This window comes from Neolamprologus multifasciatus, chromosome 20 (assembly GCF_963576455.1).
Source record: "Neolamprologus multifasciatus chromosome 20, fNeoMul1.2, whole genome shotgun sequence".
Taxonomy (NCBI): Eukaryota; Metazoa; Chordata; class Actinopteri; order Cichliformes; family Cichlidae; genus Neolamprologus; species Neolamprologus multifasciatus.
Genome location: NC_140458.1, coordinates 1728178 through 1746271, shown reverse-complemented (window position 1 = coordinate 1746271; position 18094 = coordinate 1728178). Strand labels below are relative to the sequence as shown.

At 43.8% G+C, this 18094-nt stretch overlaps 1 protein-coding gene across 2 annotated transcripts in view; it reads left to right on the top strand.

The window, feature by feature from the left end:
- Positions 1-18094, top strand: part of LOC146494016 (PHD finger protein 20-like) — a 49578-nt gene that overhangs the window by 8523 nt on the left and 22961 nt on the right. The window contains exons 8-18 of one of the 2 annotated variants that reach the window (XM_085144635.1): positions 778-837; positions 2399-2585; positions 2678-2769; positions 2862-2984; positions 4841-4927; positions 5007-5149; positions 5388-5487; positions 7347-7542; positions 7632-7848; positions 9378-9633; positions 10174-14493. In XM_085144635.1, coding sequence (XP_085000761.1) covers positions 778-837; positions 2399-2585; positions 2678-2769; positions 2862-2984; positions 4841-4927; positions 5007-5149; positions 5388-5487; positions 7347-7542; positions 7632-7848; positions 9378-9633; positions 10174-10310 — 1598 coding nt within the window. In that variant the 3' untranslated portion in view covers positions 10311-14493. Of the gene's footprint in view, positions 1-777; positions 838-2398; positions 2586-2677; positions 2770-2858; positions 2985-4840; positions 4928-5006; positions 5150-5387; positions 5488-7346; positions 7543-7631; positions 7849-9377; positions 9634-10173; positions 14494-18094 lie in introns of both variants that reach the window. The other variant, XM_085144634.1, reaches the window with a different exon arrangement.

The window sequence follows — 18094 nt, the reverse complement described above, 5'->3', positions numbered from 1 at the left end:
GAGATCAAACTCTGTACTGGACGTAGTTCTTATTAGATCTGGGTGAGATGGACAAAACTGTGACATGTTTTTCATACCAGTCGAATCACTATTTCTGTGCAGCTTAAAGACGAGCTCTACTCCAAAGTGAAGATAAAATGTTAATTTTGATTTAAATATTAATTATTTTGTGTCACACATTGAACATGACTAATGTACTGTAGAACAGCGGTCCCCAACCCCCGGGCCTCGGACCAGTACCGGTCGTTTGGTATCGGGCTGCGAGAGTTGAGGCTCAAGTGTGAAATGTATAGTTTTCAGGATTTTTATCGGTTTTCAGCGTCATTTTGTTATCGTTTTTATCATTTACTCTGTTTTCCTGGGTCTTTTCACGTGTGTTATGAATAAATCTTCTTTTTTTCGGTACCTGTACTGGTTTTATTTTGTTGTATTTATCCGCGACACTTTAAAGGCCGGTCCATGAAAATATTGTCGGGCATAAACCGGTCCGTGGTGCAAAAAAGGTTGGAGACCGCTGCTGTAGAATATTATACAAGTGTACTTTGAGTACATGCTGCTAGTGTATGTGAGCATATAATAAAGTAAAATCTTAATTTTGACCGGTAAGAACGTTGAAGTCAACCCGAGGATAAAACCATGGTGAACGTGAGACAATCCAGTTCTTAACAGAAGAAACAGTTTAACTTTGTTCGGAGGTGCTTCTCTTATTTGGATCAGTAAGTGGTTATGCTTCTGTAACGTACTTGATCTGTTTGTTTTATTTCATCTTTGTTTCAGATGTCCTGCTGGAGCGTCAGGCTCACCTTCCCACCACACACAAGTTCAGCAGAGAACCATGTAAGTCGCTCAGTCCTCCACATAAACACAAAAGATTAGAATGTCTTGATGCGTGCTCAATCATCCAGGGAAGTAAATCCCCAAAGTTTCTGTTCATCTGGTCGTAGCGTTTTCAGTGGGAGAAACGTTTCGTCTCACATCCAGGTGACGTCTTCAGTCTCAGCTGACTGCAGGTTTCAACCTTATAAACAGGACATTTAAATTAGACTGAAACCAGCTCAGTGAAGGAACAATGGGCTGGGAGGTCAGTTCCTTCATCTTAATTATGCAAATTCTCATGACCATTGATCAAAACTGGTTGATGAAACGTTTCTCCCTCTGAAAACGCTACGAGCAGATGAACAGAATCAAACTTTGGGGACAAAAGTTTAGAGTTTAAAAGTTGTTTTTTTGTCTAATGAGAACAAGTAGCACAGATAAAGACTGTCAGCTGCTCAATCCACACTTGTCATGGGAACAGATTGAACATGGAAAGGATATCAAATGTTTTAACTGAGAAAATTTGATGGAAGCGACGCCTCTCAAGAGAACAGGGTGATGTTTCCTCTGTGTCTTAAACATCTCAGAGCCGAGGTTAAAGCTTAAAGGTCAAAGCTGCTCAACAGTCCTGGCTCTTCTTTGGTGTCGCCATGCTCCGAATGTTTTCAGCCGCGCTGTTGGAATCGATGCTTTATGTGATTTTAGCATCGTTGTGCTGAAACATGAAGAAGATGTAGAAGTCAGAGATGCAGGCTTTTAAACTGAGCGCTGATATTGATCCACGGGGTCTCCCGTCTCTTTATTCCAGAAGAACTTTTTCCAAAAGTAATGAAAACATGTGTCTGACATGGGAACAGTTTTCTGTGAGTTTTGGTTCAGAGAAGACGACGTTGTTTCTGATCATGTTTAGATGTGGCGACGTGTTTGGAGCTTTAGCCTGCAGCCTGAGGGCCTGAAGATCACGAGCATCAGCCTCGATCCGCACGCAGATACTTCTCCAAATAATCTATAATAATAATTTATGATTTTATTTTATTGTAGATGAGACAGTTAAAGTCTTCACAATTTCACAACATTATTGTGAAATTGTTCAATTTGTCGACACAGTTCTTTGCAGATTGCTGAACGTCTGCCTCTCTTTATACCGACCTGCTGCTAATTAACCAAACAAGGTGCAACACGTTCCTCCAGCTGGTTCTTTCTTACTGTCACTCACTTCTCCTGCGTTTTGTCTGAAACATTTAATGAAACGGTAAAATGTCTCTGTTGAAATATTTAACTTGTTTTCTGCTTTATTGTGAATAAAATTCATAAGATTTGCAAATCATTGCACAGCATCCAAACTTTTGTGGAACTGAGGTTTTTCTTCAGCTCAGAGGAATTTTAGACGCCGTCTTAAATTGACAAATTGTGCTTCTGAGCAGACATTTAACGTAGCTTCCTGTCCTCTCTTCGTGCTTGGGGTTACAGTACAAAGACATATTATCAGTGTGCAGCTGCTCCCTTCTTCTTTCTAAGCATGAAAGTTTCCTAATCCAGTCCCACAGCAGTTAGAAACACTCGGTGTGTCCTCTCCTCTCAGTGTACAGGGTGATAAAGAACCAGCCTCCACCCATCCTCTCCATTGAGCTGGACCACAACCCCTTCAAGTGCCCTGCTCCCGGGTGCACCAAGTCATTCAGGAAGGCGAGCCTGCTGCACTACCACATCAAGTACTACCACTCCGACCAGCAGCTGGAGGAGCAAAGCAGCGCGGAGGAGGCCGTGAGGTTGGTTTGTGTCCCACGGATTAGATACGGTGAGCAGAGGGCGGTGAGTTTAACACTGACTGGAGCTATTTTGTTTTGTTTTGTTTTTTTAGGAGGAAGCGATCTTTTTCAGAGGGCGGCGACTTGGTGTCAGACAGGAGGAGTGAGAACTCGACCAGCGGAGAACATAGCATCGTGGGAACAGGTACAGAGCAGAGCACAGCATCAGGACATAGGAGCAGAAAACCAGGCCAACCAGCAGCGTTGGTCATTTCTCTCATGTGTGCCTGTTAGTAGAAGCCAAGAAGGACGGGGGGAAGGAGAAAACGGGAGGACTGGATAAGAAGGAGAGGAAGAACTTCCTGCGAATCAAACTGAAAAAGAAGAAAAAGAAGAAGAAGAAGAAGAAAAGTCAGACGGGTGAGACTCATTGTGTCTGTTGACCTTCTTAAACTGAGGTTAACAGGTTTGTAAGGTCTGCTCTCATCTAACAGTTTGAAATTCGCTGTAGAAGTGTCATATTTTACCATCCGTTTTCTTTCACTTATCTAAGTCAGAGTCATGGGGGAGGTCAGGTTGTCCCAGCTTGCACAGGGCGAGAGGAAGGGTACACCCTGGATAGGTCACCAGTGTGTCGCAGGGCTAACAGAGACAAACAGCTGTTCAGACTCACATTCACACCTGTGACCAGTTTAGCATCACCAATGAACCCTGTGAGGAAGACAGGACCCACCCAAACACGGGAGATCATCCAGTCTCCATTTCAGCTACACTGGCTTCCTGTTGAATTTCAGTACATTTTAAATCCTGGTCTTGCATGGACTGGCACCAGCCTACATCTCCGATCTGCTACAGCCCGATGTCCCCAGCAGGTCCCTGAGATCTGATCAGGACTATAAAACAGACTAAGGCTACGTTCACTCTGCAGGTCTTGATGCTCAATCCCGATTTTTTTGTCTGCTCGTTCACACTACAAATAAAATGCGACAGCAAACGCGCTCTAGTGTGAACGCTCAAAGCGGCCGCATGCGCAAAAGAAGACGTCACACACAACACGCTCTGTTTAGACCCAGACCAACAGTATTGTTTGACTGATGGTCTTAATATAAAGACTTCGGACTTTACGTTTCCCAATTTTTGCTTTAAGTTATTTTGTTATTTACATAATAATGTAAATAACCTAATAATGATCCTTATTGCTGTTTTAGAGGAGCGCTGCTTCAAAGGATAGTCGCAGATTTCTGTCAGAATCTGCAGATTATACAGTACAAATAAAATGTTCACGTTTCTCCAACGTTGTCTTCCCAACAGTTTCACCGGATGGCCAGGAAGCGTTCGCGATGTCTTCTCCGGCGCTGATAATTGGCGTCTGTCTTGTGTCAGTGACGTAAAAGACGGATTTAATGTGACATGACCATCAAACAGCAGTCGCTTTCTGAAACATCAGATATGTATCGGATTCAGCACCACATACGAAAGTGACCCAGATCGGATTTGAAAATATCGGATTTGTGCCGTTCACACTGTCACACCATGATCGGATATGGGTCGCATAGGGTCAAAAAATTGGATTTGATGCGCTTTCGCCTGCAGTGTGAACGTAGCCTAAGACGAGAACTAAGGGTGACGGAGCTTTTAGCCACTGTGGCCCCGAGACTGTGGACTCTCTCCCTCAGACATTAAGACTGTGGACTCTCTCCCTCAGACATTAAGACTGTGGACTCGTTCGTTGTTTTTAAAAAACAACTCAAAACTCTCCTTTTAAAACAGTTTTTGGTTAAATTTCTGCCTGTTTTATATTGTCTGTTTCACCTTTTTACTATTTGTTATCTTATGAAGGAATGAAAGTGCTATATAAATAAAATTGTATTTATTATTTATCTTCAACTCACATTTTATCTGTTATTGCACTTCTTGCATCCTCAGATTTAAATATAGAGTCCGATCTGACAGAAGTGTGAACCTGCGCATTAGTAACACCACAGAAAATGAACTGCAGCGTGTTTGGCTCAGATTTGCTGCTGAGGGCGTTTTGGCTGCTCACAAACACGAGTGTAACGGGAAAGTAAAAACATATTTATGTTGTGTTGGAAACGCTGCAGACGAAGCTAAAGCACCTTCACGACCTGTTTGTGATTTAAAACTCCTCTTTTTCAGCCGCTTCTCATTAGTTGTTGTCATTACTGTGAGTTACTGAGCACCAGAACAAGTGTGACAGCGTTCACGCGAGCACTGAGCGTCCAATCATTTTGTTGCTTCGCTCTTCTTCTCATCAGGTTTCTGCAGCAGCGACGATGAGAGCTCAGACAGACCTCCGATCACTCTGAAGCTCTCAACTGAACATCACAACACACACATGCAAGGTGGGAAAACACACGCACACGAATATCACAAACACTGATACGATGTAAAAATTCAAAAACAGAGTTTCTGTACTTTTAGCCGACGACGGCAGCGATTGGTCAACGCTGACAGCAGAGAGTGGAGAGGACACGCCCTCCTGGCCTGTTGGCACGGAGACGGAGGAGTGTGAGGTGGTGAGGTGTGTGTGCGAGGTGGACGAGGAGAATGACTTCATGATCCAGGTGAGACACACACAGGAATGATTCGTCTGTAGCTGCTTTTAAAATGAATCCACAGAACTGACAAACAAGTCTGGAAGGAGAGAAATGAATCATGGGAAATATTTTACATCATCCATCAGGTTCTGTTCAATGTGAAGATTTAGCAGATTATCTTTTGTCACTGAAGGCCTTTGTCTGAGGAAACATGCTCAGAAACACAGAATTGTGATCCCAGTGTTTTCTCTGTGTGTGTCTGTAGTGCGAGTCGTGTCTGTGCTGGCAGCACGGGACCTGTATGGGTTTATACGAGGACAACGTCCCACACAACTACATCTGCTACTACTGCAGACAGACCGCAGGTAGGCTTCACACTGTGAGCACTTACTGCTGTGCCGAGCCTGAGAAAGAAAGCAGGTAAAGGTGGATTATTTGATAGTTGGTGTGATATAAAACTCAAAGCTTGCATTTTATATGTTACAGCAAAGGCCTGGAAAAGTTCCTCGACCCCTTGTCGAGCGGTCGTAGGAGGTAGCTCTCTGTGTTTAGGTGAATGCAGTCCCAAAGTTATACGGTGCTGCACCAAGAACAACCTTTCGGCTGCTTTAGTTGCAGTTTGTAGAGGCGATCACTTTTTCATTTAAAGGCGAACGGTCCCTGAGTCGAGTTTTACCCCCACTCGGTGGTTAATAGAGAGAGGTTGCAGCGTAGTCGGTGTCTTCCATTCAAACTGCGAGGGGACCAGCGCCATCATGAGGAACCTGCAGGAAACACTCAGCAGGCGGTCAATACACATTTCTCCTGTGACTGAAGGACGCCACAGGGGTCGCTGACCCGTCTCTAGGTCTGTGTGACCGAAGCCTAAAATAACAGAGAATCCATTAGTGTCCAGAAGTATATGGACGCGCTTGTATTAGGGGTGCAACGATACTCGTATTGATATTGAACCGTTTGATACAGTGCTTTCTGTTCGGTACGCATATGTATCGAACAATACAACATTTTTAATTTATTTTATCAACTTTTCTTCTGACGATGCTGTCTGTGTTGAGCGCTCAGTGGATCTGCGCTCGACAGTGCAGCCTAGGCGGAGTAGTCGAACGCAGATTCACTGAGCGCAGGGCAAGCTAGCAGACAGAAGCTAAGCTCGTTGCAACATGGCAAATTGAACCTCCCCCACCCTCATTCAGATCTGGCGTTTGGAACTATTTTGGTTTTCATGTGACGTATGACCCTGAAGGTAAGCGCGTCATGGACTAAAGTAAAACAGTATGTTGGATGTGCCAGCAATGCTCAGTTACATGGGTGGGAACTAGTGTGTTAGCGCAGTTAGCTCGTTAACGTGTTGACGCCGTCCAGCTCCACGCACGGGGCGATCCGCGGTAGCTCGTTAACGGAGATTTGCAGTGTTGTGGCGTTAACGTCATTTCAGATTAACGCTGACAGCACTAGTGGGAACACAACGAATATGACTGCACATTTACTCCGACATCATCCTCGTGCAAAGACAAGTGGAAGCAGACAAAAACAACAAGCACGCATGCTACAAACTTTAGCCGAGTCATTTAGACAGCCGTTAGCACATGATTCTCCTTATGGGGACCTGATATGTTTAATATGCTGCTGAGAATATAGCCCAGAAGAAGCGTATAGTAGAGCTTTTATTTTGGAAAGAGACATTTCTCTGTAATAAACTCTCTTTTCCAAAGATGAGTGATTTCTCCATCAGATAGATTTATTTTTATTTTGTTGTTTCAGCAACATTAAATTAAAAAACTGTACTTTTGAGTTAAAATATATATTTATAATTTTAATAAATGACAAATTAAAAAGGCATGAACATTTTTTTTGTATCGAGAAAATATCGAACCGAACCGTGAATTTTGTGTATCGTTGCACCTCTAGCTTGTATGTCTTAGATCAGAGACAAATCAGTGAAACTGCATTTGTGCTAATTGTCTGGTCAGGTTGGTGAAGAGCAGCAGCACGAGGAGGCTTTGATTAGATGTGACACTGCAAGTCAAAGTGTGTGTTTGTATTGTAACCTTTTCTAACTGGTTGGAAAAGGACGGAGCCATGTGACTTATGTGACTTTGTACCTCAGTGAGTGTGTGAGGCTTCGACGTCACGAGCGCCACAGCTCAGGCTCTCTGTGGGTTCCTGTGTGGTGCTTGTGCTTCTCCTCTCATCTTGTTTTCATCTGTAATCCTCATTGGTCCAGGTTGGCGGTGTGCTCAGCGTTTCCGGTCTGAGCCCGACTTGTTGAAATCCGGTCACATGTTTGGCCTGTCGTGTGTGAAGGAGAACTACTCCGAGGTCAACGCCTCCAAGATCTCACACACCAGCCACCTGCTGGCGCACACGTACGGCATCAGCCAGGTCCTCAGCGCCCTGCAGCTCAAAATCAGCCTGCTGCGGTGAGTGCGATCGCGCCGGCGGCTCGGCTCATCCGTTCGAGCCCGCAGAGGCGTTAGCTCGGTCTGACTGTGGCCGTCTTTCCCCGCAGCTCGCCGTCCCACCCCGACCAGCAGCTGTGGAGGTCACCGTGGAAGCAGGAGGAGAGGCACAGACTGACGTCCAGCCCGAGAGGAGAGCCGCCCGTCTGCTACGTCAGCAGCGAGCACTGCTATCAGAAGCCCGGAGCATCATGGGAAAAAGGAGAGGAGCAGGAGAAAGAGAGGCCGATGGTGACGGTGAAGCAAGAGCGCAGTGGCGAGGAGAAGGTAGAGACTCAGCAGACACTCGTGTAGCCTTTTAACTGTTCACACGTTTCCTACTCAGGAAGCTGAAACACTCGTTCACAAGTGTTCACCAACTCTCTCCACTGCCCGAGGTAACAGGACTCAAAACATCTTTGTTTTCATGTATTTGTGCTCTTCACACTGATGGGGGGAAACATGAGCAATAAAATCTGGGATTTCACTCCTGCATTAAGGCTGAACATCATAAAATCAGATTATTTAGAGCAAAGACGATGAATCTCTTCTCTGCTGTGAATCTGAGACGCGTGAATCTTTAGCTGCTGGGAGGTTTAGGTGTAGTAAAAAAAACAAAGCCTGGCTCACAGAGACCTTGAGCAGAAGCGGCGCCTCACGCTCGCAGCGCTAAGCTCCTGCTGTTGCTATGAGACCAGTGAAGACCAGTTAGAAGCTCATTCTGGTGAATGTGGAACTATTTTTACCTTTTACTGAGTGTGAGGGGAGAGGAGCTGCAGAGGATACTCTGTGAAGATACACCAACAGAAAAGCTGTAACAGGCTTCCTCTGCACAGTCACACAGCCAGAGATTTTACAAACGTGAGGCTCTTTGGGTAGATCATGAAAACCTGTCATCTGTTTGATTTCATGGCCAGTTTCTGATCCTAAATTGTTTTATTTCTCTTAACTGTTGGAGAATTCTTGTAGAATAGAAAGAATACATCATTAGTAGCAACGAAATGGAGCTAAAAATAAACGATTGATGGAGACTCAACAAGTGAAACGAGCAGATCACAGTGAATTTATTTAAGTGGACCAGAAGACGAGATGTGAGATGTAAGAAAGATTCTTTCATTCCAGAGGGGGTCACAGAAGCAAAAGGGTTCGACAGGTGAGCCTGTGGAGGGGTTGTACGCTCCCCTGTGATTGGCTCATGAGTCAGTAGAGGCTGTGGCCGTAAACTGTCTTTGAATTTTTATTTAAATCTTAAGGAGATCACCTGTAAAAAAGAAAAATAATTATTTATTTATTACAGAATAAGCAGGCCATGACTTGTAAAAACCTAAATTTCATATTAAATTGTAAAGTTACTGAAATATAAACTGGAGATGTAATCTAATAATATTCTAATTTCAGTTCGGCTATTAGATGAAACTCGATAAAAACTGAAAAATGTCCACCTGCTGATCAGAATCAGCTGATCTCTTTGAACTTTTTAAATACAGCAGAAATCTCCAGGACTCAGAATCCAAAGCCAGCGTTATTATGTGTTTAACCAACTCTGAGCATCACGGCTTGTATTGTAGCTGCAGGTTTAACACTGTGATGTAACAGAAACAAGGACCCTGCATGTGTGACCCGGGGTTCTTTGGGGGGCGAGGGGGGGACCGCATTTTCTCCAGAAAAGGGAATTTTCAAGCATCATTGGTAGAGTGTCGTTATTCAAACTACAAACTACTACTACAATCTCCAAGTTTGTCAAATTCACTGAAAAACGAATTCGTCTTCGTCTCTGCTGCTGTTTGTTAAAAGCATCTGTCATTCTCTCTGTGTAGGAAATAAAACCTGAAGATGTCAACAGGAGCGCAGCTCGTACCGCCACAGACGGAGACGCCACCGCACTCACAGATGTGCACAACATAAAAACAGAGAATCACGCAGGCGGCGGCGAGCAGGCGCACACTCGGACGTGCGCAGCGGAGCCTCGCGCGGCGTCGGTGGCCGAGTGTCAGCTGAACCTGCTGGAGCACATCGAGTCCCTGCACCAGCAGATCAGCGCCAGGATGGACGTGATCGAGAGAGAGCTGGACGGTAACGCACACGTTGAATGTAAAACACAGAGTTGCACACGACGCTCCACATTAATCATTCAGTGTTATTCAAATAGTCACGGTGGCTTCATCTGGTTACGAAAGCAGAGAGAAAGAGAAAGCAAGTAAGTAATTATCCACCACGAGTTAGAGCTAGCTGGAGGAGAATAATTACTGAGGCGTGGGAAGAAGGAAGAGAGAAGGTTCGGTTTTTTGCGTCGCTTCACTTGGAGGGGTCGTGAAGCTCATGCATCCTGATCGCCGTGGTCCTGCCTGCTGCTCTACTTTCACCGTATTTCATTCAATAACACTTCATTGCATGTTTGGCCTTCATTTTAATTTAATTGGGATTAGAGAGGTCTCGCTTCACTGCTGTACATCACGTATCTTGTGTGACTGACAGAGCGGCGCGTGCCTGAGCGTGATACAGCAACGCTGGGTTGGACGTGATGAAGCGTCAGAGTCAAGTCACACCTCGGTGTTAGTTTGTGTCCACATGTGCTCGGTGCTGGTCGTAAAACTCGCTCTTCTTTGTCTTCAGTTCTAGAGTCCTGGTTGGACCACTCCGGCGAGCTCGAGCCTCCTGACCCTCTGTCCCGCCTCCCGCAGCTCAAACAGCGAATCAAACGGCTGCTGTGTGACCTGTGCACCGTGAGGCGCCTGTCGGTCTGCCGCTGACCGCCCTTCCTCTGAACTCTGATGAGACAAAGAGCGTGAAACTCCGAGTTGACTGTGGTTTGTTTCCCTGCAGTTACAGGACAGCGCCCCCCTGTGGTGGAGAAAAGGTGCTCTGCAACAAGATGGTGTTTTTTTGTTTGTTTGTTTTTAATACAACGCGACTGCTGATTTACGTTCCTGAAACGCCTCCAGCAGGACTTGAGAGTCCGTGTGAGCACCAGGCGAGGACGAGTTAGGTCATTGATCAGCTGTCATCCGTCTCATCGGGACGGGATGATGTTTGTCTCCTTGGAGGCTGAACGGACGCGTCGTCTGCCATCAGCTCGTTGTTTTTCTGCCAGCCAGCATCGAAGTGTAACAACGCACACAAAGGATTTGGATATCGTATATTTTCTAATTGTACTAATATTGCCAGTACTAATAATTGTTTGTTTTAAAGACTCTTGGAGGGTTTTACAAGGGTTGGTGACCACTAACTGCCAGTTGAACTAGTGCTAGTTAGTCGCAGCAGCTCTCAGAGCTCCTCTCTCTCTCTCTTTTTCATCATTTTATTCACCAATGAGGAGAGGAAGAACGCTACAGGCTGACTTAAAGGCAAGCTGACTTAAAGGCAAGCTGACTTAAAGGCACGCTGACTTAAAGGCAAGCTGACTTAAAGGCACGCTGACTTAAAGGCACGCTGACTTAAAGGCAAGCTGACTTAAAGGCAAGCTGACTTAAAGGCAAGCTGACTTAAAGGCAAGCTGACTTAAAGGCAAGCTGTATTATTTTTAAATCATTGGTTCCTTTTTTTTATTGTTAGGAATCAGTGCGATGTGGAGCAACAACGCCTGCAACAACAAAACAGCTTCAGTGTTCCTCAGGAAGGATAGCCTTCAAAAAGCAGCTTATTTTCCTACCCACACATATTTAATCTGACTAATTTACTGCAGGACATATCCCTTACTTTTATTTTGAAAGTCCCTGCTTCATTGTTGTATCCACCCTCTGTGTGATTCCTGATGACTGATGTCATCACCGCTGGGGTGGGGCAGCACCACAGGTTAATTAATCATTGATCAATAATCATTATGCCCAGTGTGAGGCCCACCTTTAGTTTATTTGTCACTCCCAGCATGAAGAGACGTTTACACATTTGTGTAACGTCACGACTGATTATGACGACTCGTGAGCATCTGTAGGACTCTGCAGCAGTTTCAGCGTTTTTGCTCAACATTGGACTGATTCCAAGCTTTTTTGTCTTCTGTAATAATTTAAACCCAGAATGGAGCAGCGGGCTTTGTACCAGACCGTGAACAGTGAGGCATGTTTAGGCTGGTGTTATACAAATCTTGAATATGGTTCAGTTTTCATGTACGTAAAGCTCTGAACCAGTCAACAAAGATGCAGGAGGTCATCACTGTGCAGACTGCAGCAACAACCAGGCAAAACCTACTGGGGACTCAAAGTGGTGAGCAATGGCCTTGATCTGTCCCACGGGCCATGGTTTGTTCCTGGCCTTTGACTGAAGGAATGATGTCACAGATACATGCAGCTGAAAGTTTCCCTTCAAAGAACGTGTGGGCTCTGCCGTAGAGTGGACGAGGGGCTGTGGCGTCCCCGAGGGAGCTCAGAGTAGTCGCTGCACCTCCACGTCTAAAGGAGCCCGGTCATGAAACTGTTGCAGAGGGAGTCCATGCCTGGAATACCTGCTTAGCCCACTGCCTCCAGCAGACGGGCAGAAGGAAGATGGAAAACTCAGCCGCAGGTTAACAGATCCTGAGGTTTTCCTTTCACGAGCTGTCTCAGTTGCTAATTTGAAGTTGATGCAGTCAGTTTAACCGTTTCAGACAACTAAAAATTCTGCTCCTGCATTTTTGACTCATTCACAATCAAACAAAATATCTTTTGAAAGCACAAAAACTCGACACCAAATGGTGTGAACCACTTATAAAGACACAGAAACAGTAGCTCTTTGTACTGATCTGTCGTTTCTCACCTCTGCTGAGCGCTGTTTGTACTACAAGAGTCCAACAAACTAAATGCTTCCAGAAAAACAGGGTTTAAAAACACGCATGTTTAAATGGATGTAAACAGCTAACTGCAGAGCCGATCACATTCAGTTCTGTTAGAAAGTTATTTGGGGAAATTCTGGGAATCATTTTGCAGGAGGAATTCATTCATTCATGGTATGATTCACTGCTTGCTCGAGCTGTGAGAGGTCACCCAGAGGAGGTTGTGGTGACAGACTGAGTGTCAGCTTTGGCGTCCTGTTGGTGTTTCTCTGTTAAAAGCCTCATTGAGGGAACAGTTTTCTTCCCCTCCTCCTGTCCTCATTTATCTGCTTTTCTGCATTTATTTGTTTGCTCAAATACGCAGTATCTTGGGTTGTAAACAGCATGATATGTTTTTTATTCTGGACTCTACAGTGGTAGCTTTGCTTAATTCACAGTTAATAATTCATCTGCTCTGAAACTGTTTTAGCTCGTCTGCCTTTAAGGCTACTCTTTCCTAATTGGTTGCTCCTCTTAAATAGAAGATTTGGACAGCAGGTGGGTGGGGCTTATGTGCCCGAGATGACCATATTAGTAATATCCTCTTTCTGTGACATCATACAGATCCAGGGATAGAAAAAAAGCTGCCTGATATGTGGGCTCACAGCGAATTGTTCTTCATGTTAAACATGAACTTCCACTGCTGGCCCTGGAAACAAGGAAAAGCAGAGTATGTCCCCGGCTTTTTATTTTCTAACAGCTGGCTCATAATAAGTTTTATATGTATGAGTCCTGAACCAGACTGTCCCGCACAGAATCATATTCAGATGGAGAAAACTGCTGGTGCTTTTTGCCGTTGTTGGTGCAGTCTGCCATTAAAGCAAACAGCTGTTCGTTTAAGAAACCCCAGCAGCTTTAAAATGTACATATGTCTGAATGAAGTTTTATATTCTTGAACAAGAAGCTAACTGTATATAGCTGTAGATTTTATTTTGATAGAATGGCTTGAAAGTGGAACTTTCCAGGAAAACAGTTGTTCGTTTCATGTTATTTTCATTTTTCCTTCAGCGTCTCGTTACTCTCTGAAAAACTTAACGCTGATGTGTCTTTAATCCAACCTGTTGCTTCAGTTTTTTAAAGTTTTATTACCTAAAAGGCTAAAGATGCTCTGTGTTACGTATCGCAGCCCGCGGGGGCGTCTGACTCACACCACATGAACTGTATATAAAAGATGGACACATAACATAAAGTCACCAGAACAGCGATTCCTGAGATATCAGGAAGAGTCTCATAGACATTTCATCCAATCAGACAGCTTTTCACAGTCGCCGCCCTCTGCTTGTCATCAGAAAGCAGGTTTAAGGCGTTTATGTCTTTCTTTCATACAGTCCCAAGTTTTCATTTTTATATTCATACTCTTGTTTAAAGCACGAGGAAATGTGTTTTTCTGAGGAGTTGTAGCTTTGAATAAAGGTATAAAATCCCAGTCGGTGTGGTTGTGTCACATTCAAGTGTCTGGATTTAAAGACCGCAGTGCTTTCCAGACGTGTTCATTACTTTGTTTGTGGTTTGAGTTATTTTTAAAAGTTTATTTACTATGGTCAACTTTTTAGTTCAACAAATGAGCACATCTGCATGCTTTTCAGCTATTTAAAGATATAATTTGCATTACTGAGACGACTTTTTAGACCACATGTATCCCAGCATTGTTGAGTCACGCTGGGCGAAGGAATTCTACAGATCACACAAACAGAACAGCTTGGAGAGCTTTTTTATTCTAACTGGAATTGAACGGATTAGAAAAGATTGATACTTATTGAAGAGCTGAGATTATGCTTCAAATATAAGATGAAAATTATCCATAAAACTGGCAAATATTTATCATTTCAAATGTAATATTCATAACTGACCCCGAGATGTTTACAAGGTAACACACAGAGCACGAGTTACTCCCTAACCCAAAGCATATTCCTGTTTTTGTTGTCCCGCTGAGACACTGATGGGTTTTTCTTTGTGTTTAAACCTAAAATCAGAGGCTTTAATCTGAATGAGAGGTTTCCCAGGCGAAATAAAAAATGTAATAATGGTAAATGGCCTGTGGTAAAGCGCTTTACTAGTCCCTAAGGACCACAAAGCACTTTACATATCCAGTCATCCACCCATTCACACACTGGTGATGGCAGCTACATTGTAGCCACAGCCACCCTGGGGTGCACTGACAGAGGCGAGGCTGCCGGACACTGGCGCCACCGGGCCCTCTGACCACCACCAGTAGGCAACGGGTAAAGTGTCTTACCCAAGGACACAACGACCGAGACTGTCGGAGCCGGGGCTCGAACCGGCAACCTTCTGATTACAAGGCGACCTGCCAACTCTTGAGCCACGATCGCCCCGCATACATTTATATAAATATATAAAGAATAAAAAGGTTGGAAAATCAAACTAAAAGTTTGAGTGAATGGAAAAAAAACCCATTAACATACAGAAATGAAAAGATGGAAACTGTTAAATGTGTGATCATCTCTCAAACAGCATCTACAGATTATGCTGATCCAGACTTTAGGTCACTGATTAGAGTCCTCAGCAGAGAAGCGAAACCTCATGTTTAAACCTCTGACGTCCATCATCTGCCGCTCTTCCCTGTTGAAGTATGCAGTGCCGTCTCTGATCTAAAGAGCAAACCAGCGTCATTGATGCCCACGAGTGAAGAAGGGATATAATGTCCTGCAATCTTCAGCAGTTAGTTTACTAGATTTGACCAGGATTTCATCAGTAAGGGATGGGATGAGATTTTATGGTTCTTTCCATCCCATGATCTTCACTTAACTCGTGTTCATGTTAACAATGAGAGAAAAAATGGTGAAAATATTCAGGACAGCAACAGTTTTGAGATACCTGTCCTTTGATAGATGTGTCAGTGTGTGTGCAGTGACACAGAGTGTTGTGTTCAGGTCCAGTCAGCCAGATGGTCTCACTGTGCGTCCGCAGACCACCGGGACATTTCCTGTTGGCACAGACTGTGTTACACACTACAGTCCACTGAGCAGCAACATAAAAATGGTATTTCCAGGATTTTATAGACGAGCTGGGACAGTAAGGATCGCATCATTAGTCTGATAAACAGGCCTGTAATCTCCACACAATTTCCAAAAAAACCCAGGACAACAGATCAGATCAGCTGATCAGAATATAAATGCACAAACACAGTCCTGGTGGATAAAGCTTCTCAAAGGAACTAAGGTCTTTGATCCATTTGTTTCTGCATGGTGACCAATATTTGAGCTTAATCTCATTGTGCTGGACGATTTTCAGCTGCTGAAATAATTTGGACTTTAATTTGCTTTCATCTGTTTTTACAACATGCACAAAAAGAAACCATTCTTTTGTTTTTTCAGTTTGAAACTAAATGCCAGGATTTTGTTTCTCTTCTTGCCAGAAAACCGAACATCCCATCTGGCTTCCTCACTGGTTAACTCTCCATTACTCCTACATTAATGCAGAAACTACCAACTCAAAGTTGGTAGAGAGATCAAATGTAATCCTGTGTTTTGTCTCAGACTGATTATTATTTCCTGTTCCAACACGACTGTGCACATAGCAAGGTCCACAAAGGATGAGCGAGTTTGGTGTGGAACAACCTGACGGGCCTGCACAGAGTCCTAGTCCTGTACTCAGGCCGACAGAACACTTCTGGGATGAATTCGAGCGGCGACTGCGAGGCAGGCAACTGCGCTTGTGGAAGAATGTTCAAAAACTCTAATAAACCTGCACAAAGCCTTCTTAGAAGAGTTGAAGCTGCTATAGCTGCAAAGGGTGGTCCGACATTATATTTGACCCTATGCATTAAAATTGGGATGTTCCTCAAGTTCACATGTATGTGAAGGCAGACAAGCGAATACGTTTGTTAATATAGTGTGGCATAAATATATCGTAATACAACATAAAGTCATTGCAGGTGTGTTATTAAGGTTTATTAAATATTTAACACATTTACAGTAAGAGGAAGAACAAACCAATGTCTCTACATACAGTCATGAAACAAAGTACACTCTTTGAGTAATAACATTCAATATATCAGGACATAATAAAAAGCATTGTGTCTATTTCAGGACTTGAAATGAGGTAAATCCAACCTTAAATGAACAACACGTGATATATTACACTGTGTCATTGTTTACTCCTCAAGAGGTGTGTAAAAATGTAGTAGTCCCTTACTGCTCCCATAAAAGTTAAGCAGGTCAGTTGGTTTGATTAACCGATTATCCGGATTTGGGAGCATCTCTGTGATAGAGAGGTGCTGTACAAGAGCATTCAGGTGTGTGAACACAGTGCCACAGTCTTTAAAGTGGTCGATGTTCCAGCAAATTCCCCTCAAGGTCAGACTATACAATGCTCAGAGAAATGTAAACGATCCCAGGCCGCATTTAAATGTTTAAGATCAGGACAGGACCATTGAAAGACTGAATATTAAACAAGTACAGTTTATTAGCAGATTTGCAGAAGAAAGTCTTGTCTCTCTAAAAAGAACATGGCAGCACAGCTTAGATTTACTGCATCTTAACAAACCACAAGACTTCTGGAACAATGTCCTTCAGACAGATGAGAGCTACATGCAGATGTTTGCATATAATGCACAGAACAACACTTGGAGTAAAGCAAACACAACACATCAGTACAAACAGCTCCAGTGTTGGGGAGTAACGGAATACATGTACCGCCGTTACGTATTTAAAATACAAAATATGAGTAACTGTATTCCGTTACAGTTACCGTTTAAAAAGGTGGTATTTAGAATACAGTTACTTTGTTGAAATAAATGGATTACACGGCGGTACTTCCCTGTTTCATATTGTGGCGGGTCAGGACTGTTTGGGTTTTGTTTGACAGCTACGTTCTGTTGTTCCAGGCAGCGTTACGGTTGCCATGGTTACAGGGTGACGCTCTCTCTCTCTGCGTGTTTCCTGGGTGAGAGAGGCCTTTTTGTTGTTGTTGTGCTAAGCTAACAGGCAGAATGCTACAGGTATAGCTCTAAAGAATGTAGCATCATGGGCAGTGTAGTCCGTGCTGCAGGGAGAATGGACTGCCATACACGTTATGTGTCGAGGGAGGGAGAAAAAGGAAAAGTACGAGCTGTCATTGAGCAAAAACGAGAGCTGGAAGCATGTAAATATAATAATAACCACTGCAGCCAAGAAGAGAGCCTGACGAGCCCAGCTGTAAGTAAGCTATTAAGACTCGACTGTACACCGTGTTCGTGTTTTCCTCTGAAACAATAAGTTCTGTTGGAGCAGCCTTTCAACGCCTCTCTCTGTCTCTTGCAAGCAAAGTTGACCCAGACAACAAAGTAAAGCTAGTTTTCGGCCGAACCCACCGTATTAGCCAGAGGTCCCTTTACTACGGTTCGGAGCCGCGGACCTTCAGTAACAGTAATAAATCACAGCAATAGTACATTCATGTAGTTGTAAACAGCATGATAATATATTAAGTAATCCAAAGTATTCAGAATACGTTACTCTCATTGAGTAACGTAACAGAATACGTTACAGAATACATTTCGGGGCATGTATTCTGTATTCTGTAATGGAATACATTTTAAAAGTAACCTTCCCAACACTGAACACCTCACACCAACTGTAAGCACGGAGGCTGAGGGTTGGTGATTTGGGCACCTTGTAGTTATTGACCATGAACTGTTTTGTATAACAAAGTACTCTGTATTCCGTTACGTTACTCAACGAGAGTAACGTATTCGGAATACTTTGGATTACTTAATATATTATCATGCTTTTACAACTACATGAATGTACTATT